The 24,123-nt window shown below is 27.6% G+C and overlaps 1 protein-coding gene across 1 annotated transcript in view; it reads right to left on the reverse strand.

The window, feature by feature from the left end:
- Nucleotides 1-24,123, reverse strand: part of LOC122512707 (thyroid receptor-interacting protein 6-like) — a 203,096-nt gene that overhangs the window by 56,610 nt on the left and 122,363 nt on the right. The window contains exon 3 of the mRNA XM_043628723.1: nucleotides 10,736-11,254. Within this exon, the coding sequence (XP_043484658.1) occupies nucleotides 10,736-11,101 (366 nt within the window). The 5' untranslated portion in view covers nucleotides 11,102-11,254. The remainder of the gene's footprint in view (nucleotides 1-10,735; nucleotides 11,255-24,123) is intronic.

A 24,123-nucleotide genomic window follows, 5' to 3' on the forward strand; every position in this document is an offset into this window, starting at 1 on the left:
CTTATTTGACCTCTGTCACTACTTAGCATTAGTTACTACTTATTTTAATTTAGTTACACTACTTAATTTCCTACTAATTTTACTCTAGCCACTGTTTAACTTAAATTACTCCTAATTTCACTTCCATTATTACTAATTTTCTTTTACTTACTACTTAATTTCCTACTAATTTTACTTGAGTTACTGATTAACTTAAGTTACTACTAGTTTCACCTTAGTTACTACTGAATTTCCTACAAACTTCACTTTAGTTACTACCAATTTTACCTCTGTTACTACTTAGTTTAAGTTACTACTAGTTACTACGTATATTTTACTACTAGTAAAAATAATTAAAAAATTAATAAAAATCAATTATTCACTACTAGTTTTACCTAAGTTACTACTGCATTTCCTACTGATTTTATTTCAGTTGTTACTAATAATTTTACCTCTGTTACTACCTAGCTTAAGTTACTACTAATTTTACTACAATTCCTGCTTAATTTCCTACTAATTTTACTTTTGTTACTAGTTAACATAATTTACTTAGTTTCACCTCAGTTACTACTGCATTTTCTACTAATTTTACTTCAGTTGTTAATAATTTTACATCTGTTACTACCTAATTTCCTACTAAATTTATTTTAATTCCTGTTTATAGAAAGTTGGTGCTTAACTTCAGATACTATTTTAGTTTCTACTGATTTTACTCATGTTACTTCTTTAGTTACTACTAATTTTACTTCAGTTATACTACTTGAGTTACTATTAATGTTATCTTTGTTACTACTATTTTTATTCAAGTTACTATTTAACTTAAGTTACTTATTTTTCTTCAGTCAGTACGTAAATTAAAATGTTACTTAAGTTACTTTTTAAGTAAAGTTACTATTTTAACTCAAGTTACTATTTAAGTAACAGCAAAAAAGAATCATCACTTTTTCAAGCACAATTTTCTCTGTTTAAAATGAAAACCTGATTAAAGAACATCCCGTGTATAGAGTTACTTTAACCGGGAATATATAAATAAAAAAAGCAAAAAGAAAAAAATTTAAGAAAAGGCTCAGCATGGTTAAAAGATAGAGAGAGAGATGCACTTAATTGAAACCATTAGGTAATCTAAGTTTAATCGTGGCACTAATGGGATCCTTACAATCCTGTCGCCGGGGAAGCACTTCATTTGATGCATACGCGACGTGATAGTGCTGTAGTGATGAGTGTGAAGCTCCATTTTCCTTGTCCCAGCAGCTTACGCCAACACACACTCACACACAAACACAATTTTTTTCCTTTTGAAAATAATATTATTTTTCTCTCCTTTATTCAAAAAAAAAACTTTTTATTTTTATTTTATAGTAAAAATTGCGACTAAAATCTCGCTCTCTTATATATATAAGAAAAAGGAGAGTTTTAGTCGTATCACTCGTTCTTGACAAAGACACCGGTTAAGGTTAGGTTCACTGTCGCGGACACTTTAAACAACCCACGCGGATCTCCTTTTTTTCCTATTTCTTCATTTTTTTTTTCGTTTCCTTTCTCGCTCTTGTTATTCTATTCTTGTTTCATTTTTTTTTCACTATTTTTTTCCAAAATCTCTTGCACTTTTCGCAGAACGATAGGTGAATAAAATTCACTTCGTTTTTAGAGAATAGGTGGGAAAATTCACTTCGTTTTTTGGGAATAGGAGAAAAATTCACTTCGTTTTTTTGGGAATAGGAGAAAAACTTCGTAGTTTTCTGAAGAATAGGCAAAAAATGACGTCTTTTTGAGTGAATAGGTTAAAATTAGGTCGTTTTGCAAGAATAGGCGAAAAATCACGTCGTTTTCAAAGAATAGGTAAAGAAAACCACTTCGTTTTAACAGAATAGGTAAAAACACGTTTTTTTCAGAATAGGTAAAATCACGTTGTTTTTACAGAATAGGTAAAAATTCACGTCACTTTGAGACAGTAGGTAACACAAAATTTACGTCGTTTTTTTTAGAGAGAATAGGTAAAACACGTCGTTTTTAAAAGAATAGGTAAAAACCACGTTGTTTTTAGAGAGTAGGTCCAACTATTTCGTTTTGAGGGAATATGTAACGAAAAAATCACTTCGTTTTTCAAAGAATAGGTAAAAATAATTACAATTTTGAGGGCATAGGCAAAAATAATCACAATTCTGAGTGAATAGGGAAAAAATAATCACAATTTTGAGTGAATAGGGAAAAAAAATCACACTTTTGAGTGAATAGATAAAAATAATCACAATTTTGAGTGAATAGTGAAAAAATTCACAACTTTGAGTGAATAGGGAAAAAATTGAGTAGTTTCAACGAAAATTCACTTCGTTTTCAGTTGAATAGGTAAACACACTAAATTCAGTAAACACTCAATCGCGGAAAAATAGCAACAAAAAATAAATTTGTATATCATAGAAGAAAAATGGAAGAGGAGAGAAAAAAAAGAAGCGAGGCACAAACTGAGGACCTTGGTATTCCACTCGCTTAGTCCACTTGTTGATCCCGAGATCTCAGACCCGTTATTATTCCCGTCTTAAGATCTCAAGGTCGGTGCACTCGAGCCGAAACACGCTCTATACCGTCTCTCTCTCTCTCTCACTCTCTCACTTTTCACAGAGAGCAGAAAACCACACTTCACTTTAGAACTTCACTCTCGATTCGTCTCTCTCACTCGAAAAAAAAAAATAAATAACCAAACATTAATCGACTTTTGCTTTCAATTTCCTATTCACTTCGATTTAGAAAACTTGTTCCTTTTTTTTTTGGTTTGAAACACAAATTTTACACTTGATTGGTTTGTTTTTAAATTAATGAACAAAACCAAAGGAATAAACTGAAGGTAAGGGGGAAAAACGTGTTACATTTCCGAGAAGAGGAGAAAAGAAGCGAAGTTATCCCGACAAGAGTCAGGATTGAACTGGCGGCGTGCCTGGTTTTGCTGACTGTGCTTTGCTTCGGGGCCTCTCTCAGGCGAGTAGAGTTGAGTAGTGGGGGTAAAAAAGGCAAGTCTAGAAAGGCCCTAACGTTGAAGGGAATTGAGGAGGGGGTGGAGGGGTGAGGGGGGAGAATTCTTTATAAATGTGTGAGTGTCTCTCTTGTGTCCCCCTTCTCTGCCTCTCCGCCCCTATTCAATTATATTTCTCCACGGTAAATGCCCATATTGTTACGTTTGTCAATGGTTCAGCTAAGTGAGGGTCACCTATACAGTTGGTTAATTCAGAGAAAGAGAGAGAAGGAGAAACATAGATCTCTCTCTCTCTCTCTCTCTCTCTCTCTGAATCTTTTTCTTTCTCGCTTTTTTTAAATATCTCTCTCTTTCTCTCTCGCTTTATCTCTATCTATATATCCCTAGAGAGAGAGAGACAGAGAGAGCATTTACCTCCCTCACTCTTGAATATTCCTTGGGCTTACTACAACCGGTCCCTTTCGCTTCCCCTTTTTTCCACTTCTTCTTAAACCCTCTGATGACAAAAAACCCCCAAAAGAACTTTTAACCTTGCTTTTAAATTTCTGATTCTTCGCCGATTTTCCAAGCTCCTTGAGATTCGTGTTCCCCATGCTTGGCGAATGTTGAGGTTTCAATTTCGAAGAAGTGATGCACATGCTCTAATTTAATACATACGAGTTCCTTCCCAGTGTTAAGTAGTAACTCAAATGCGGTAAGTAGTTTTAATTAATAATTTTATTGTTAAGTAGCAACTTAAGTCTTAACTTAAGTTATAACTCGACTGTTAAGTAGTAACTCTAGTGTTAAGTAGTAACTCGACATTTAAATAATAACTTAAGTTTTAAGTAGTAATTTTAGTATTCAGTAGTAACTCGACTGTTAAGTAGTAACTTTAGTGATAAGTAGTAACTCGTCTGTTAAGTATTAACTCGACTGTTAAGTAGTAACTTTAGTGTTAAGTAGTAACTCGACTGCTAAGTAGTAACTTTAGTGTTAAGTAGTAACTTGACTGCTAAGTAGTAACTTTAGTCTTAAGTAGTAATTCGTCTGTTAAGTAGTAACTTTAGTTTTAAATAGTAACTCGACTGTTAAGTAGTAACTTTAGTGTTAAGTAGTAACTCGACTGTTAAGTAGTAACTTTAGTGTTGAGTAGTAACTTCAGTGTTAAGTAGTAACTTTAGTGTTGAGTAGTAAATTTAGTGTTAAGTGGTAACTCGACTATTAAGTAGTAATTTAAGTTTTTAGTAGTAACTTTAGTGTTAAGTAGTAACTTGACTTTCAAGTAGTATCTTTAGAGTCATGTAGTAACTCCACTGTTAAGTAGTAAATTTAATGCCAAGTAGTACTCCCCTGCTATGTAGTAACTTATGTGTTAAGTAGTAACTCAACTGCTATGTAGTAACGTTAGTTTTAAGTAGTAACTCTACTGTTAACTAGTAAATTAGAAAATTAAGTAGTTCGCTCAGTAAATTGGGTAGTTATCTTTGTAAATTAGATAGCAACTTTAGAAAATTAAAGTTAAAAACAATAGTTGTTAATCTAAGTTAAGTACAACTTTTGATTAAATTAAGTAGTGAGTTAAGAAAATTAGTTTTTACTTTAAGTATACGTTGAGTAAAATAAGTATACGTTGTGTAATAATTTAAAATATTTAAGAAGTAACATAAGTGATGTAGAAACTTTTAAAGAACTATGTAGAAATTTAAGTAAATTAGATGTAAACTACTACTTTACTTAAATTACTACCAAGTTTACTTTCATTACTATACTTGAGTCACTATACTATTTTTTTAAGCTACTATTTAACTTAAATTATTATTCAGCTTAAGTTACTAATTAACTTAAGTTACTATTTACGTTAAGTTACTCCCTATTGTTTAAGTTGCTTCTTATTTAAATAATATTTACTACTAGTTTCACCTAAGTTACTACTGCATTTCCTATACTAATTTTACTTCAGTTACTGACAGTTTTTCCTCTGTTACTACTAGTTTTACTTTAATTGATACTTATTGCACTTTAATAAGTAGTTAAGTATAGTTAAGATATACTACTTAAGTTCCTACTAATTTTACTTTAATAGTTCCTGCTTACCTCAAGTTACTATTAACATTACTTCAAATACTACTACTTTTACTTCAATTACTACTACTACTAATTTTACTTCATTATAAACTTTACATAAGTCTCTACTAATTATACTTTAGTTACTACTTATGTTACTATTATTTTACTTCAATTTCTAATTCCAAGTGTTAAGTAGTATCTCGAATGTTAAGTAGTGACTTTGGGTAAATTAAATACTAATTAAAGTGTTAAGTGGCGACTTACATCTTAAGTAGTAACTTAAGTGTTCATTGATAATTTTATTGCTAAACAGCAACTTTAATGTTAAATAGTAACTCGACTTTTATGTAGTAACATTAGTGTTAAGTAATAAATCTACTGTTAACTAGCAACTTTAGTGTCAAGTAGTAACTCGGCTGTTAACCAGCAATTTAAATGTTAAGCAGTAAATCGACTGTTTAAGTAGCAACATAAATTTAAAGTAACAATAGCAGTGAATTAATGAAAAATTTAATTTTTATCTAGTTTATCTAATGTTAACTAGTAAATTAAATGTTTAATTGTAAATTTCCTACGTTATATAGTAACCCAAATGTTAAATAGTAAATTTTCTATTAAAATTTCTTTTTTTTCCCAGGTCGTCTAATATTTCCAGGTTGTAAAAATAGTAGTACCTTCAGTAAAAATAGTAGTAACTCAAGTTTTTAATCGAAGTAAGTTTAGTAGTAACAGAGGTAAACTTAGTAGAAACTTAAGTAACAATTAAAGTAAAATTAGTAGTAACAGATAAAATTAATAGTAACTTAAGTAGTAACTAAAGTCAAGTTCATAGTAACTTAAATTTAGTAGTAACGTATATTAAGTAGTAACTTGGTTTCAATAGTAATTTAAATAATAAATTAAGTAAAGTAGTAACTTTAGAACCAGTAACTTATGTTAAGTAGTAATTTAAGGGAAGTAGCTAAAATTATATAGGTGAAATTAGTAGTAGCTCAAGTAGTAAGTAAAATTAGTAGTAACCCTCGAGTAGTAATGAAAGAAAAATTATTAGTATAACTACGGTAAAATTAATAATTCAAGTAATAGTAACTGAAGTAAAATTAGTAGTAATCTAAGTTGTAACTGAAGTATAATTAGTAGTAACTTAAGTTGTAACTTTAGTAGGTACTTAAGCGTAACTTTAGTAGGTACTTAAGCGTAACTTTAGTAGGTACTTAAGCGTAACTTCAGTAGGTACTTAAGTGTAACTTTAGTAGTAACGGAAGTAGCTACTTTAATAGTAACTTAAGTAGTAAAATTAGTTGCATCTTAAGTATTAACTTCGGTTTCTTTTAAAACGTAATTTTAATTCTATTTTTCAAAATTCGCCCCAAATTTGTAGTTTTTAGCAACAACAGCGCCTCCATGACCCACAACAACTCTTATACATTTAAGCAGTAAATTGAAAACTATATAGTCAGAGTAATTACTATTATTTCATTATTTCTCAAGTATAGAAATTCACATGTGAAAAAAGAAAGAAAAGTATTAGTTGCAAAGAATAAATTTGATGTCACGGGACCACCATAAAGGTTACGTAAACATTTTGTACATATATATATATATACTATAGCTCATTAGCATTAGCTATATACGCCATGACATATGCCGTTTAAACAGTTCGAATGATCGTAACTCTTTTGCTTGCGATTTGCATTCATGTAAATTACATTTCCAAATGGATACACACAGGGAAAACACGTATATATATATATATAATACAATGTTTTCGTTAAATATCCCGCGCGCCTCACCGCTATGTAGCTACAAAATGTCATTAAGTTCTATACATATACATATAAGTTCGTGTGCGCGTGTGAAAAGTAAAATTCAATTTCACACTATATGTATATAATCGTAATTATAATTACAGTGAAAATAAATAATAATCAAACGAATCATTAATTTACAAATAATTGCAAAATAAATTGTTGGATATTAATATTATTATTTTCTCTGAATGTTCTTACAAATTCGAAAAATCATTATTACTATTATTATTATTAATAATAATATTATTATTTTTTTAGTATTATTATATATTTTTATTATTATTATTTTTAGTATTATTATTATTGTTATTATCATTTTTACTATTTCTAACGCTTTTACTACTAATCTTTTATTTTTTATTATTATTACTATAATTTGACGCGAAAACATTACCACTTGCGAGAAAGTCAATGGCGCCCTCTGTCAATTAATTCAAGCGCGGCCTTTTTCAAATTTTCAAAAATATTTCTTTGATTTTAGTAAATCAATTTAACTTTTTTAATTTTTATTGTTAGGGGAATGTATAGTCAGGGTTCAATTTCATAAATTTATTTTTTAAAAAAAGTTCAAAAAAGGTGGTCCAACCCTGACATTGAAATATATTCATTATGTGTAGTACAATTCTGGAGGCGCTGCTGTTTCTAAAAATGAATTTAGCACGAATTTTAAAAATAAAAATTATATTATAAAATCAGCACTATGCGTGAAAAAATTCATAGTAATATATAATAATAAAATAATAATATAATATATTGTTATATTATTACCATATATTAATATATAAAACATATAAAACATATAAAACGTATAAAACAAATATAAAACAAATGAATAATAGTTTTTGATAATATCTGTAAATTTTCCATTTGAAATTAAAGAGAAAATTTTCCTAATATATTCTGTTTAATATAATATATATAAATATTCTTTTTCACTTAGATTGGAGTAGATAAATCGTGTGATGTGCTTTACTACTTTCTATAACTCGTCCCGCGAGAATGACCGTGAGAGAAAGTTTCAAACCGGAAGTATATTGCCGCCGCGAAGTTGAATAGTTCATGGAATATTATTCTAGTATTGTGGCGAACAAATAGTTTTAAAATTATATACTGTCTATTTTATACGTTCGCGTATGTTTCCTATATGTATATACATATACATATATTTATATATATTTTGTGGTCGCAGAACAATATATATATATTGCTCAGTCCAGCTGTAAAATTATTATAAGAATCGTCTAAATATATATTAGGCCATAATTGGTCAAAATTTCATTTAAATTTTCTGAAAATGCGAGTTTTTTTACTTAGACATTAAGTTAAGTTGGTCTTTAAAATTTGAGTTGCTACTTAAAATTTATGTTGCTGTAGTAACTTAATAATTAAACTTAAACATTTGAGTTCATTCTTAAAATTTAAGTTGCTTAGTTGCTAACTTAAATTTTAAGTAGTAACCTAAATGTTATGTACTAACTCAAAACAAAACTGCTTAAATTTTAAGTGGTAACTCAAATGTTATGTATCAACTCAATTTTTAAGTATTACATGAAATATTAAGTATTTCTAATATTAAAGGTGATACTTAATATTTGGGTTACTACTTAACTCACTAAAGTTACTACTTAACATTCAAGTTGTCAGTTTGCTTAAGTAACTTTAAGTTAAGTAGTAACTTAGTGTATGTTGAGTAGTAACTTAGTATAAATTAAGTAGTAACTTAGTATGGGTTAAGTAGTAACTTAGTGTAAGTTAAGTAGTATCTTTGTATAAGTTAAGTAGTAACTTAGTATAAATTAAGTAGTAACTTAGTGTAAGTTTAGTAGTAACATTTGTTTAGTAGTAACTTAGTATAAGTTAAGTAGTAAGTTAGTGTAAGTTAAGTAGTAACTTAGAGTAAATTAAGTAGTAACGTCAGTAAACTACAATGTAAATTCGATAATTATCTAACTTCAGTTACAACTTAAGTTCCTACTAACTTTACTTTAGTTACTGCTTACCTCAAGTTACTACTAATATTATTTTAGTTACTACTACTTTTACTTCAAATACTACTTGAGTTACAACTAATTTTACTTCACTTTATATTTTACATAAGTTTCTATTAATTTTACTTTAGATACTACTTAAGTTACTACTATAATTACTTGAATTTCTACTTGACTTACTACTAATTTTATTTAAATTACTACTAATTATACTTCTGTTACTACTAGTCTTTCTTTAGTTGATATACCTACTTATTTCACTTCAGGTACTACTTTAGTTTTTACTAATTTTACTTTAGTTACTGCTTAACTCAAGTTACTACTAACATTACTTTAGTTACTACTACTTTTACTTGAATTACTACTTGAGTTACTACTAATTTTACCTTAGTTTCTACTTAAGTTACTATTAACTTTACTTCAATTACTACTTCTAAGTGTTAAGTAATGACTCAAATGTTAAGTAGTAACTTTGGATAAATTAAATAGTAACTCGAGTGTTAATTTATAATTTTATTGTTAAGTAGCAATTTTAGTTTTAAGGAGTAACATAACTGTTAAGTAGTAACTCGACTGTTAAAGTAGCAATAGCAGTAACTTAAGTAGTAACTTAACTTAAGTAGTGACTTAAGTTGTAACTTAACTTAAGTAATGACTTAAGTAGTGACTCAACCTAAGTAGTGACTTGAGTTGTAACTTAACTTAACTAGTGACTTAATTTTAGTAGTAACTTTAGTAGTGACTTAACGTAAGTAGTACCTTAAGTTAGTGTAAGTTAAGTAGTAACTTAGTATAAGTTAAATAGTTATAGTTATAGTTTATAAGCTTAACTTATAACTATAAGCTTAACTTAAGTAGTAACTTTAGTAGTGATATAACTTAAGTTGTAGCTTTAGTAGTGACTTAAGTAGTAACTTAAGTTGTAACTTTAGTAGTGACCTTATTTAAGTAGTAATTTTAGTAGTGACATAACTTAAGTATTAAATTAAGTATTAACTTAAGTTGTAACTTAAGTATTAACTTAAGTTATAACTCAAGTATTAACTTAAGTATTAACTCAAGTTGTAACTTAAGTATTAACATTAATAGTGACTTAACTTTAGTAACTTTAGTAGTGAATTTACTTAAGTAGTGACTTAACTTAAGTAGTAACTTTAATAGTGACTTAACTTATGCAGTAATTTAAGTAGTGACTTAACTTAAGTAGTAACTTTAGTAGTGACTTAACTCATGTAGTAATTTAGGTAGTTACTTAACTTAAGTGGTAACTTTAGCAGTGACTCAATTTATGTAGTGACTTAACTTAAGTAGTAATGTTAGTAGTGACTTAACTTAAGTAGTAACTTAGAGTAAGTTAAGTATTAACTTAATTAAATTTGTGTAAATTTGCTAGTTAAATGAAGGTAATTAAGAAGTAAGTTAAAGTATGTTGAGTTGTAACTTAAGTAAATTCAAGTAAGTTTAGTTGTAACCTAAATAAATTCAATTAAGTTCATTGCAGTAACAAATGTTAAACAGTAACTTTAATGAAGTTAAATATATTGAGTTAACTTGACCCCAGTTTTCTATAAATTAGAACTTAAAAGTGATTTATGTCTATACCCTAAAAGTAGAATACTATAGTCAAAATTTAATTAAATATGATGAAATACTACGGAAAAGAATCTCATTTTAAAATCGGTCCATACGACAGGTCTGAACAATCAGAGCGCCACAAACACTAAAGACTTTTTAAAATTGAAAATTAAAAAACCCATAAATCTATCTCCCCTTCATGATTTCTATATATAATAATTTTTCCAAATTATCCAACAGCTGCTATACCCAGTAGAGATATAAAATAACAGGTGAATAATCACACGAGGGTTATTTCTTTTATTTTCAAAAATATTTTCCAAATGAGAAAGAAAGAAAAAAAAAATATATATATATATAAATACCTTTAAAGTACAATTGTTGTTGTGATTAACTGGAGGATAGGGCAGATGTCCCGACAGGTGAGGATGTGAGTGACTCTGATGATGCGGCTGATCACCCAGCATATTTCCAGGGCCATGATGATGTCCATTACTATTTAGGCCCTGTCCACTTTGTAATTGTGAATAAGGCGTGTTTGAATCGGATTGCGCTCCATATGGAGGTGAATGTGGACTTGGGTCCGGTGTAGTGGTAGTGCCATTACCTCCGCCACCGCCACCACCACCACCACCGCCTCCTCCTCCCCCCGTTGAATAGCCATGATGGGGTCCACCTTGCGAATGATGAGGACTCCCAGCAAGTGATGGATGGTGGGTGTACGGGTTCATACCAGCGGCCAATGCGCTCGCCAGCTTGAATGATTCAAGGGTGGGCCTCAAGAGCCCACCTCTCAGATAATTCAAATAAAACAAAAGTTCAGGACTCTACTGCCCGAACGTCTGATTCCGACACCTCCTGCTCGTGCAGCACCTCCACTGTAACTGGAATCAGAAGAAAAAGAAAATTTATTATTCATTTGTTTTTACAATCATTTTTAAAAGTGTTAAATTATCTCAATTAGGGGTCAATCTTAATTTTATAAGAATTTTACGAATTTTGTAACCCTTTTTTGGGAAATTTTAACCCCTCCTATTCTGAATTCTTAACCCCTCTCTTTTTATGAAATTAAAACCCCACCTATTCTTAAAATAAATAACCCTTTTTGGGAAATTTAACCCCCCCCTTCCCTCTCTAACAAAAAAAAATTCATTATTTACTTGCTTTCTTTCATTTTAAAAGTATTAAATTAAGTAATTAGGGGTCAATCTTAATTTTAAGAATGTTGCGTATTTTCTAACCCTTTTTGGGAAAATTTAACCCCTCCTATTCTTAAAACAGATAACCCTTTTTAGGAAATATTAACCTCCTACCACGTCCTTTCATCCAACAAAAAAAATTCATGATTTATTTTCTATATTCATTCATTAATTAATTAAAATTCATCAAATAGGGGTTATTTTTAAAATACGTAACCTTTTTTGGGAAATTTCAACCCTTTTTTAAAAAGTTTTAATCCCCCCTCCTACCTGAAGCCTTCCTTCCCACAACAAAATAAAAAATTCATTATTTATTTGCTTTATAAATTAATTAATTAATAAAAATTTATTAATGAGGGGTTATTTTTAAAATACGTAACCCTTTTTGGAAAATTTTAACCCTCCCCCTGTCCTGCCTTCAACAACAAAAAATTCATTATTTATTTGCTTTTATTTATTTTGAAAGTTTTAAATTAATTAATTAGGGATTATTATTGAAATACGTAACCTTTTTTGGGTATTTTACCCCCTCCCCCATTCCCCTCCCCCATTCCCCCACCACTTTCCTTCCCCCAACAAAAAAATCCATTATTTATTTACTTTATTCATTTTAAAAGTGTTAAATTAATTAATTATTGGTTATTCTTAAAATAAGTAACCATTTTTGGGGATTTTAACCCCCCCCCCCCTTTCTAAATTTGTGACCACTTTTGACTAAAATTCTTTACATGAAGAACGTGTAGAATTATTTTCGAGGTCACTGATTACAAATCGAAATATAAATTTTAAAAAATTTCTAAATTCAAAATGACGGACATTTTTTTAAAAAATTTTCGAGGCCGATATTTTGAATTTTGAAAATCTGACTTCAGATTCGTAATCAGCGATACCGAAAACCCCTGAGTAACGAGATTTTATGCAAATTTGAGCAATTTTGAAAAAAATAGCCGCCATATTGAATCCGCCATTTTGAAAAACTAACGCCGGATTCGTAATCAGCGACCCTTAAAACCCCCGAGTAACAATTTTCAAGCGAATTCGATGAATTTTTAATTTTCTCGTCCTCCATATTGGATCCGCCATTTTGAATTTTGTAAATCTGACTCTAGATTCGTAATCAGCGAACCCGAAAATCCTCGTGGAATAAAGTTTCAACAAAATCAACTATCTAGGTTTCCCGGGGGGGCACCAAAGGGTCAACTAAATATCTGGTTTTAAGCTTAAAAACCGTCTATTTTTCAATAATTGTAGGTAGTTATAACCCTTTGCGGCATCTATTTAAAAAAAAAAAAATTTAACGCGCTCCGAAAAAATAAAGAATTTTGAAAAAAGTGGGAGTAACTATGTAAGAAAAGATTTTTTTAAAATTATATTTAATATGGGAGTGGTTTTCAATGCATTTTTATCCTCTGAACACGATTCCGTGTTTCAAAATTATTTAACACGGCAGAATTTTGAAAAAAGTGGGGTAAAGATCCAAAAAATAAATTTGTTCCCTTATTTTTGACATGGGAGTAGTTTCCAAAGTATGTTTGTCCTCTAAACACGATCCCGGGTGCCAAAATTGTTTATCACGTCAGGATTTTGAGAAAAATTTCAGTAAAGACCCAAATTTTGGGTCCAAATCCACGTTTTTTGGGTCTTTTCTCAAAATTTTGAAATGATAGGCAATTTTGGAAAACGGGATCGACTTCAGCGCACAAAAATACATTGGAAATCACTCCCATATCAAAATTAACGAAAAGAAAAATACTTTTTAGAGATTTAATCATGTCAGATTTTTGAAAAAAGTGGGGGTAAAGACCAAAAAAATTAAATTTTTCCCTTATTTTCAACATGGGAGTTGTTTCCAATGTATTCATGTCCTTTGAACAAGATCCCAGGTGCCAAAATTGCCTATCACGTTAGAATTTTGAGAAAAGATCGAATAAAGTCCCTAATTTTGGATTTTTGGCTCTTTTCTCAAAATCCTGAAGTGCTAAGTTCTTTTGAGACACAGGATCGTGTTCAACGGACTCGGATATTTTTCCATCTTTCGAGTTTTAATCCTTTCTGGTGTAAATTTTTCCAAAAAAATTTGCAATGTGCTCCAAAAAATTGAAGAATTTTGAAAAAAGTGGGGGTAAATATTTCAAAAAAATTATGTTTGTAGCTACTTTTGATATGGGAGTGGTTTTCAATGTATTTTTGCCCTCCGAACACGATGCAAAGTTCGAAAATTGTCTAGCATGTCGGAATTTTGAGAATAGTGGGGGTAAAGAACGAGTAAATGTGTTTTTGGAGTTTTTTACTGTATAAAAAATTGATTTTTTAATCTATAACGAAATATTTATGAGGTGTAATCTTGAAGTACGATTTTTAGCAGTTCAAAAGACTTTTATTTTTTTAATTTTTGGAATTATTTCTATTTTTAGAATCAGAGGGAAAAAGTTCCGTTTTTTTTTGACAAAATGCGTCTTATCTTTAGGATGGAGGGAGGCGGTACGCGTCTCGGAATATAATTAAAACGATAGAATGCTTAATTAAAGCGGATAACGAAGAAGAAGAAGAAGGGCTAGCCAGAAGTAAAGTAGCAGAATGCAATACTCATAAAACGCTGGTTTTACTATGGGTGAGCCTCCCTCGTTTCTCTCTCTCTTTCTCTCTCCGGGTTTTTGAACACTATATATACACATATATACTCCCCCGTATCCGTTTTGTTCGACTGTAGAACCGGAAGGAGGGTTCGGGACAGAAAGTCCCAGTTAAGTTTCCCTTCACTCCCCCCTCCTCTACTTCCACCCTCTAAAGAGACTGTAGAGAGGGATGAGGGGGGGGGAGAGAAAGACAAAAAACTCTTTCCTTCTCTCTTTCTCTTACGTTTTCTATTTCTTTCACTCTTTCGGTTTTCGCTTGTCTTGTCTTTCATTCCCCCTCTCCCTTTATTTCCAGTTTTGTCGTGTTGGAACTGTTGCCTCTCTTTCTCTCTCTCTCTATATATATATATATTCACTGCCTTCTTTCGTCTCCCAACGATTCGTCCTGCTTTACTGCCCTCGCATCCGGATTGAATTTAAATATTTCTTTGGCTGACGAACTCTTTCGCGAATTGCCTCGGTTTGATCGTAAAAAAACTCTTCTTCTCTACCCCCCCTCACCCCCTTCCACCTATTCCTTAGCGAATTATTCTACAAGCACTGTCTTCAAACCAACCATTTCGCCCGCACCACCCCCCACATCTTACCCTTCTTTTTTTTTACTCCTTTTTCACTTCTTGTCATGTCCTTCCAGAATTTTCCACAAATAAAAGTCTCTTCGTTCACCACAGACAAGAAATTTGCAGAGGTTGTAAATTGACTTCTTGGGGGTAAAAAAAGGAGGGGAATATTTTATTTAGATTTATCTACTGTTTTTTTGGACATAGTGAAAGGGGGGGGGGGGGGGGAAGTCGAGTCTTTTGGGATTTATTAGGAAGAAGAGACTTTTTAATTGTTATAGGAAAAGTTGATACTAATTGTTAAAAGTGAATGTCAACTTTAAACGTTAAGCCTCAAATTTAACAGTAAACGTTAACCTTAAACTTTAAGCTTTAAAGTTAACAGTAAATGTTAAGCCTTAATGATAAACCTAAACGTTAACAGTTAACGTTAAGCCTGAACGTTAACAGTTAACGTTAAACCTTAACGTTAACAGTAAACATTAAACCTGAACGTTAAGCTTTAATGATAAACCTAAACGTTAACAGTAAACATTAAACCTGAACGTTAACAGTAAATATTAAAGCTGAACGTTAACAGTTAACGTTAAGAGTAAACATAAAAACCTGAACGTTAACAGTAAACATTAAACCTTAACGTTAACAGTCAAAATTAACAGTAAACATTTAACTTGAACGTTAACAGTTAACGTTAAACCTTAACGTTAACAGTAAACATTAAACCCTATCGTTAACAGTAAACATTAAACCTGAACGTTAACAGTTAACATAAAAACTTAACATTTACAGTAAACGTTAAACCTGATCGTTAACAGTAAATATTAAAGCTGAACGTTAACAGTTAACGTTAACAGTAAACATTAAACCTAAACGTTAACAGTAAACATTAACAGTAAACATTTAACTTGAACGGTAACAGTTAACGTTAAACCTTAACGTTAACAGTTAACGTTAAACCTGAACGTTAACAGTTAACGTAAACCTTAACGTTAACAGTTAACGTTAAACATTATAGTTATCGGTATACATTAAACCTTATCGTTAACAGTTAACGTTAACAGTAAACATTAAACCTGAACGTTAACAGTAAACATTAAACTTGAACGCTAACAGTAAACATTAATCCTGAACGTTAACCATTAACGTTAAACCTTAACGTTAACAGTAAACATTAAACCTGAACGTTAGCAGTTAACATAAAAACTTAACATTTACAGTAAACTTTTATCCTGAACGTTAACAGTAAACATTAAGTTTAAATGTTAATACAGTAAATGTTAAGCTTAAATGCTAACAGTAAATGTTAAGCTTAAATGTTTTCAGTGAATGTTATGCCTAAATATTAATAGTAAACGTTAAGTTTAAACGTTAAGCCAAAACGTTAACAGTTACCGTTGAGTCTAAACGTTAAACTTTAACGTTAAGCCTAAGCAGTAAAAAATTAACAATATATAATTTCTACAAATAAAGACACTATTTTTCTAATGATATCAAAATTGAGACTAAAAACGAATCAAAAAGTTGCCCATCTTTAAAACGATATATTGTCGAAAGTAATTGATATTTTTAACTTTTGACTTTTGCATTTGAAAAAGCAACATAAAATCTGTCGATTACCATAAAAAACTCAAATTGATTTTTTGGACCTAAGCCGTGTTTTGTCATGGACAGTCACATTATAGTAACTTTAGACGTCAGCTTCCAAAGAACTGAATTCGAATAATAGTATAATGAGGGTCTATTATTTTATCTACTCTATAAGAAGAAAGAGAGATCTATTAAGAAAAAATTTGTTTTAGAAGGAGGGTTTTTTAAATTTCTTTTTTTTTGGTTATAGGTCGATTAGAGTGATCGATTTGAGTTGTGTATATATACAAAAGCTTTGGCGGAAACGACCAGTGCCATTGTGTAGCGGAGCGAACAAAGCTTGTTCTAATTACTTGCCTTTATGATCTTTTCCGGCGTCCAATCAGATTTCCTCATTTCCCTGGGCCCTCTGGAAAGTAATCTCATTAACTCGCTACCGCTTCAACTACCCTCCGCCACCACTCTTCGACCACCATCATCACTCCTTCCTTTACTTTTACCCCCTTTTCACCCCCCCCCTTCGAGGCTAGATTATTCTCTACAACTTCCTCTCTCTCTCTCTCTTATTTCTGTCTTTCTCTCTTTCTTTCTCTATTCCTCTCTCTCTTTCTGTTTCTATTTCTCTATTTTCTCTCTCCTTCTGTCTCTATTTCTTCATTTTTCTCACTTTCTGTATTTTTATATTTTTTTTGCAAATTTTTTTTTAATATATTACATTATTAATTTTTCCAGGTTTTTAAAACTACATTTATATTTTACCAAATTTTATTTTTAATTTTAGTTTAATTTTTAATTTTATTTTTAATTTTACCAAACTCCCTGATTTCCAGACAAAATTATTGGAAAACATCAATAACTTCATTTTTAAATAACTTAATCATTATTTTTTTACAGAAATTAAGATTTTCAAAAAATTTAAATTCAATAACATATAATAATTAGAACTTGATACTATCATTATTTTATACTATAAATATATTATTACCGTAATTTCTTCAAAATTATTTTCATTTCAATTCAATTATTCATTTCTAGAATTTTTAACTAAAATTCTTCTTCAAATCAATTATTTTTAATAATTTTTGAAAAAGTTCTTCTTTGGGAATTTTTAAATCCATTTGTTTACAATTCAATTTTACCTAAAATTATTTGATTATTCTGACATTCTTCAATGAAAAAAATTAGAAATTAAAAACTTCAAATAATTAAAAAAAAAGTCCATTAAACTTTTTGAGAAAAATTAATACTAAATTTTCTTAAAAATCTTGTCAAGAATTTAATTATTTTTATAGTAAAATTATTTGCAGGAATTTAATTATTCTCAAAAAATTTGAATAACATTCTTCGAAATAATTCAATTATTTTTAAAATTGACAAAATTTGTTCGCAAGAATTTAATTATTTTCAAAATTGATAATATTCTCAGCAAGAAATCAATTATTTTCAAAAATGATAAAATTCTTCGTAAATATTCAATTATTTTCAATATTAATTTTTACGTAATTTCGATTATTCTGATACATTTTTCAATTAAATATATATTAGAAAATAAAAACTTGAAGAATTGAAGAAAAATTCAATTAAACTTTTTTAAAAAAATTAACTCTACAGAATTAGTTAAAAGTATGAAAAGTTCAAATTTTCCAAGATTTTAATTTCAAAACCTATTCAAAAATAAATTATTTCTAAAAATTTACGCTAATATTGCTTTCAATATTCAATAATAATCTAAAATTTTAACTGAAATTCATTTTTAAATCAATATTTACTAAAAAAAAATCCATGAGAATTCAATTATTGAAAAATAAATAAAATGTAAATAAATATTTTATTAAATAATTGAATGTTTCTTGAAATTGAATTTTCATAAAGAATTTTTATAAACAAATTTTTAAATAATTGAATTCTCTTGACAAATTTAAATAAAAATTTTAAGAATAAGATCATTTTTCGGAGATTTGATTAAAATTTCAATTAAAAATAATTTAATTTCTCCAAAGAATTTTTATAAGAGTTTTTTTGAAAATAATTGAAATTTTGGCAAGAATTTTATTAATATTTTAGAAAATAATTAAATTTTAAATAAAAATTTATAAAGATTATTGAAATTTTGACGAGAATTTTTGTAAATTGTTGAACACAATTTTTCAGCGAATTTCAGCGATTATATTAATTTTTGAAAATAATTGAATTCTTGAGATGAATTTTATTAAAATGTCTTTTTAAATAATTGAATTATTTTATGAAATTTTATTGAAATAGTATAGACATTGAAAATAATTTAATTTTAAAAAAGTTTTGAAATTATTAAAATTTCTACGAAGAATTTTATTAAAATTATTTTGACAAAAAAATTGAATTCTTACAATGAATTTCCTTAAAATTTTTTGAAAATAATTTAATTTTTTAAATAAATTTAATTAAAACTTTATAGAAAATAATACTTAAATTCTAATAAATAAATTGTAGCAAAGGTTTTTGAAAATAATTGAATTTCTTTGAGGAATTTTAATAAAATTTTTAAGAATAATTTCATTTTTCATTATTTTCTAGTAAAGAAAAAAAAATGTTAAAGAAAAACAGTAAAAACCCTTACTTAGTAAGCAGTAGGAATATTCACAAATTTTGTAGGTTTTAAACTCTTCCTACAAAACTGTTTTTTTCATAAGTGACTCAATTTTCCAAAATTCAAATTCAGAACCCAGAGAGAAAAGAAAATTCTATTTTGAAAATAAAATTATAAATCCATTAGGAAGAAAATATGCAAATTATACTTTAACTGACAAAAACCGAACATCTGTAATATAAGAAATTTTCCCCATGCTGAAATAATGCTAATTGCCGTTATAAAATATACTCTGGAATTATTTGTGTGAAGAAAATATTTTTATCTATTGTAATGATGTGTCCCCCCCCTACCCCTCATTTTTAAGAGTTATAAAACTTTTTGTTGTCAAATTTCAATTGAAAATCTCAAGTTTTGTTGTCCATGCCTGGGGTTTTTGAGGGGAAACGAGAGAAAAATTTTCATGGATTTTGTATTATATGGGTTTGTGACCCTACTTCAACAGTTTAAAACCATAAAATCCAAAGGGAGTCAAAATTTCTAAGGATGAATGAAAGAAAGTGAGAGAGACAAGTTGTATATTTTACTCCACCCCCAAAAAGGGAGCAGGTAAAAATTATAATTCTCAAGTGTCAAGAAAAAAAAAAATTTTTTAAGTAGTTCTCTCATCCTCAATTTGAAAACACGTGTTTCACAACTATGGAGAGTTTAAAGATTTTTTTTTAAAATTAACTCTTAACGGAAAAAGAAAAAAAATTTTTTTTTTAAAATAAACTCTCTACATTTGAATTACACTCTAAATTTGAGTTTGGAAAATTGTTTACTAATTTGAAATAATCACTGACTTTTTGCTTCTGAATTAATCAATTTTACTAATAAATAGTAATTTCCACTAATTTATTAGTCAAATTTACAAACTCAAAAAGTTTTCTTTGGAATTAGAAAATTTTACAAATAAATAGTAATTTCTACTTATTTTTTACTAATACATAATGCGTATTTTCAACTATAGGTAAATTATTAGTAACTTCAACTAATCTATTAGTAAAATTTACAAAATCAAAAATATTGCTATTGAATTAGTACCTAAATTTTACAATTTAAATACTGATTTTCACTAAATTCTTAGTAAATTTTACTAATTAAATAATTTTGCTTTTGAAATAGTAAATGTTACTGATAAACAGTGAGTTTAACTGATTTATTACTAATAAACAGTAATTTTAACTAATTTATTACTAATAAATAGTAATTTCCATCAATTTTGAGTAAATTTTACCAATTTATTTTGCAAAGTTTACAGATTCAAAAATTTTGCTATTTAAATTAGTAAAATTTACTAATACTAATTTTCACTAATTTATTATTAAAATTTACTACTTCAAAAATTTTGATTTTGAATTAGAAAATTTTACAAATAGATAGATAGTAATTACCACTAACTTATTACAACAAAATAGTAGATTTCACTAATTTATTACTAATAAATAGTAATTTTTTACTAATTTATTAGTAATTTCCAGTAATTTATTACTAAGAAAAAAATAGTAATTTCTACTAATTTACTAGAAAAAATTTACTTACTCACAAATTTTGCATTTGAATTATAAAATTTTACAAATAAATAGTAATTTCCACTAACTTATTAGTAAACTTCACTAAATAGAAATTTTTAATTTTAGGTTTATTAAATTTTACTAATAAATACTAATTTCCACTAATTTATTAATTAATTTTAGTAATTCAATAATTTTGCTTTTGAATGCAGAAATTTTACTAATAATTATTAATTTCTACTAATTTGTTACTATTAACTAGTCATTTTCACTAATTTATTAGTTTTTTCCACTAAGTTTTTAGTAATTTTTACTAATTTATTAGTAATTTTCACTAATACAAAAAATTTGATTTTTAATTTATTAAATTTTACTAATAAATACTAATTTCCACTAATTTATTAGTAAAATTTACTAATAATTATTAATTTCTACTAATTTGATACTAATAAATAGTAATTTTCACTAATTTGTTACTAGCAACTAGTAATTTACACTAATCTTTACTAATTAATTGAAATTTTCACTAATTTATTAGTAACATTTTCATTAACTATTTACTAATAAATAGTAATTTTCACAAATTTATTATTAGTTTTATTAATTTAAAAGAAATAATAATTTATTACTAATAAATAGCAGTTTCTACTAATTTATTACTAATTAATTGTAATTTTCAAAAATGTATTAGTCAAATTTCAACCAACTCTTTACTGATAAATAATAGTAATTTCCATTAATTTACTTCTAATAAACAGTAATTTTAACTAATTTATAACTAGTAAATATTAATTTCCTCTAATGTGCACTAAATAGTAATTTTCACTAATTTATTTGTAAATTCCACTAATTTGTTAGTAATTTTCACTAATTTATTTGTAATTTCCACTAATTTGTTAGTAAATTTTACTAATTCAAATATTTTTTTTTGTGGTAGTAAAGTTTATTAATAAATAGTATTTTCCACAAATTTATTAGTAAATTTTACTAATTCAAAAATTTTGCTTCTGAATTAGTAAATTTGACTAATAAATAGTAATTTCCATCAATTTTTACTAATTTATTAGTAATTTCCACTAATTTATTAATTTATTAATTTAATTTATTATTTAATTTATTAATTTTCTCTAATTTATTAGTAAAATTTATTAATTCAAAAAATTTGCTTTTGAATTTACTAAATTTTACTAAGAACTACCAATTTCCACTAATTTATTAGTAAATTTTACTAATTCAATAATTTTGTTTTTGAATTAGTAAATTTACTAATAAATAGTAATTTCTATTAACTTATTTGTAAAATTTACTAATTCAAAACTAAAAAGTCAGTCACAAAAACTCAAATTAGTAAACATTTTTTCTAATTTAAATTTAAAGAGCATTATACAAAATGATTACTAATTTAAATGAGTGAATGACTTTTTGCTATTGAATTAGTAAATTTTACTAATAAATTTAGTAGAAATTACTATTTATTAGTCGAAATTACTATTTATTAGCAGAAATTACAATTTTTTATTAGAAATTACTATTTATTAGTAGAAATTACTATTTATTAGCAGAAATTACAATTTTTTATTAGAAATTACTATTTATTAGTAGAAATTACTATTTATTAGCAGAAATTACAATTTTTTATTAGAAATTACTATTTATTAGTCGAAATTACTATTTATTAGTAGAAATTACTATTTATTAGCAGAAATTACAATTTTTTATTAGAAATTACTATTTATTAGTAGAAATTACTATTTATTAGCAGAAATTACAATTTTTTATTAGAAATTACTATTTATTAGTAGAAATTACTATTTATTAGCAGAAATTACAATTTGTTATTAGAAATTACTATTTATTAGTAGAAATTACTATTTATTTGTAAAAATTACTATTTATCAGGTAAAATTTACTAATTTAACAGAAAAAATTAAGTCACTAATTCAAATTAATTATTTTTGATAACGAAATTGTAATTCTTATATCTTGTAAGGGATAAAAGTGTCTTAATTCTTTAAATTGGTGATTGTACTAGCAGTAGTAGTAGTAGTAGTAGTAGTAGTAGGAGTAGCAGTAGTAGTGGTGGAAGTATCGATTGTACAAGAAATGTACCCACCTGCCGCTTTCAATTAAACCTCGAGGCGTTATTTGCTAATTTCACCGTTAATTGTTTATCGTTAATTAACTCGCGAATAAGGAAATATCCGTGACACGCTTCTCTTCGAATTAAAGAATTAATTCTCCGTTTATATTGTAATAAGAGAAGATAGAATTAAAAGAAAACAATATGTTAATTTAAATTTCTAAATTCTTGATTAAAAAAAAAAATACAAAATATTATCTTGAAAACGATTTTTTCCCCTTTGTTTCAATATGGAGGAAAATATATAGAAATTTACTTCACATATACATATACACAGTACGAAATGCAGAATAAGGCATACAAAAAAATAAATGAAGTTTAAAAGTTTAATAATTTCCTCGTATTATGAATTCAATCCTGACTTTTATATTATCGAAAGTCAAATTGACTTTTTTATTTTGTCAATTAAACTTTTTTGCTAGGGAGACGGAGAAAATGGGAGAGAGAGAGAGAGAAATGAGCGAAAAAGAGAGAAAGAGAGAGGGAAAGACAGAGAGTTATGTAATGAAAATGTTTAGAATTAAAATTATTTAAACTCAACTTGGTGAAACTGGGTTGGAAAGTTTTGAGCTTTAACAGGTTCGTGAGACTCGTTTAGTGGTACGTGGTGTATAGTCTGATTGCTGATACGCTTAAAGATATTAATCCACTCGAGTCTAATATTGAAGGGGCCTCTCTCTCTCTCTCTCTCTTGGTCTAGCGTGCCTGCTCGAATGTCAGTTCATTAATTAAACTTTAATTGAAATTTGTGAAATCATTACTACGCGTTTCTACATTAAGCAAATGTGCTCCTACGAAGCTAATTTACGTTTAAATTAACTGAATTATAAGTAAAAGAAGCAGGAGAATAAAAATTGAGTAGAGAGAAAGAAGAAGAAGAAAAAAAAAACTTTCTCTCTGAATTTTTGTCAACCTAATCCTTTTTTCACATTTGGTTTTTAATTATTTTCAATTTTCTCACTATAATTGAGTGACAAGATTGCCTTTTTATACCTGGAACTGTTTACCATATTTTAAATAGACAAGCATATGTTCAACTATATGGACGTATTTATAATGCATGCACATATACACATATAAAACATCTGCACATGTACATATAAAGTATAAGCACATATTCACATATAAAATATCTGCACATGTACACATATAAGATATACCCCCATGTACACATATAAAATATACGCACATGTACACATTTAAAATATATTACATATGCACATATACACATATAAAATATATACACATATAAAATATATACACATATGCTCATATAAAATATGTTCACATGTACACATATAAACTATATCCGCATATACACAGATAAAATACACGCTTATGTACACATATGAAATACATTCACATATACACATATAAGATATATTCATATATACACGTATATAAATCATATGCGCACATACATATATAAAGTACACGCACATATACATATATAAAATATACGTATCTATACACATATAAAATACATGCACATTTACACATATAAAATTA

This window comes from Leptopilina heterotoma, unplaced genomic scaffold, assembly GCF_015476425.1.
Source record: "Leptopilina heterotoma isolate Lh14 unplaced genomic scaffold, ASM1547642v1 Lhet_123, whole genome shotgun sequence".
Taxonomy (NCBI): Eukaryota; Metazoa; Arthropoda; class Insecta; order Hymenoptera; family Figitidae; genus Leptopilina; species Leptopilina heterotoma.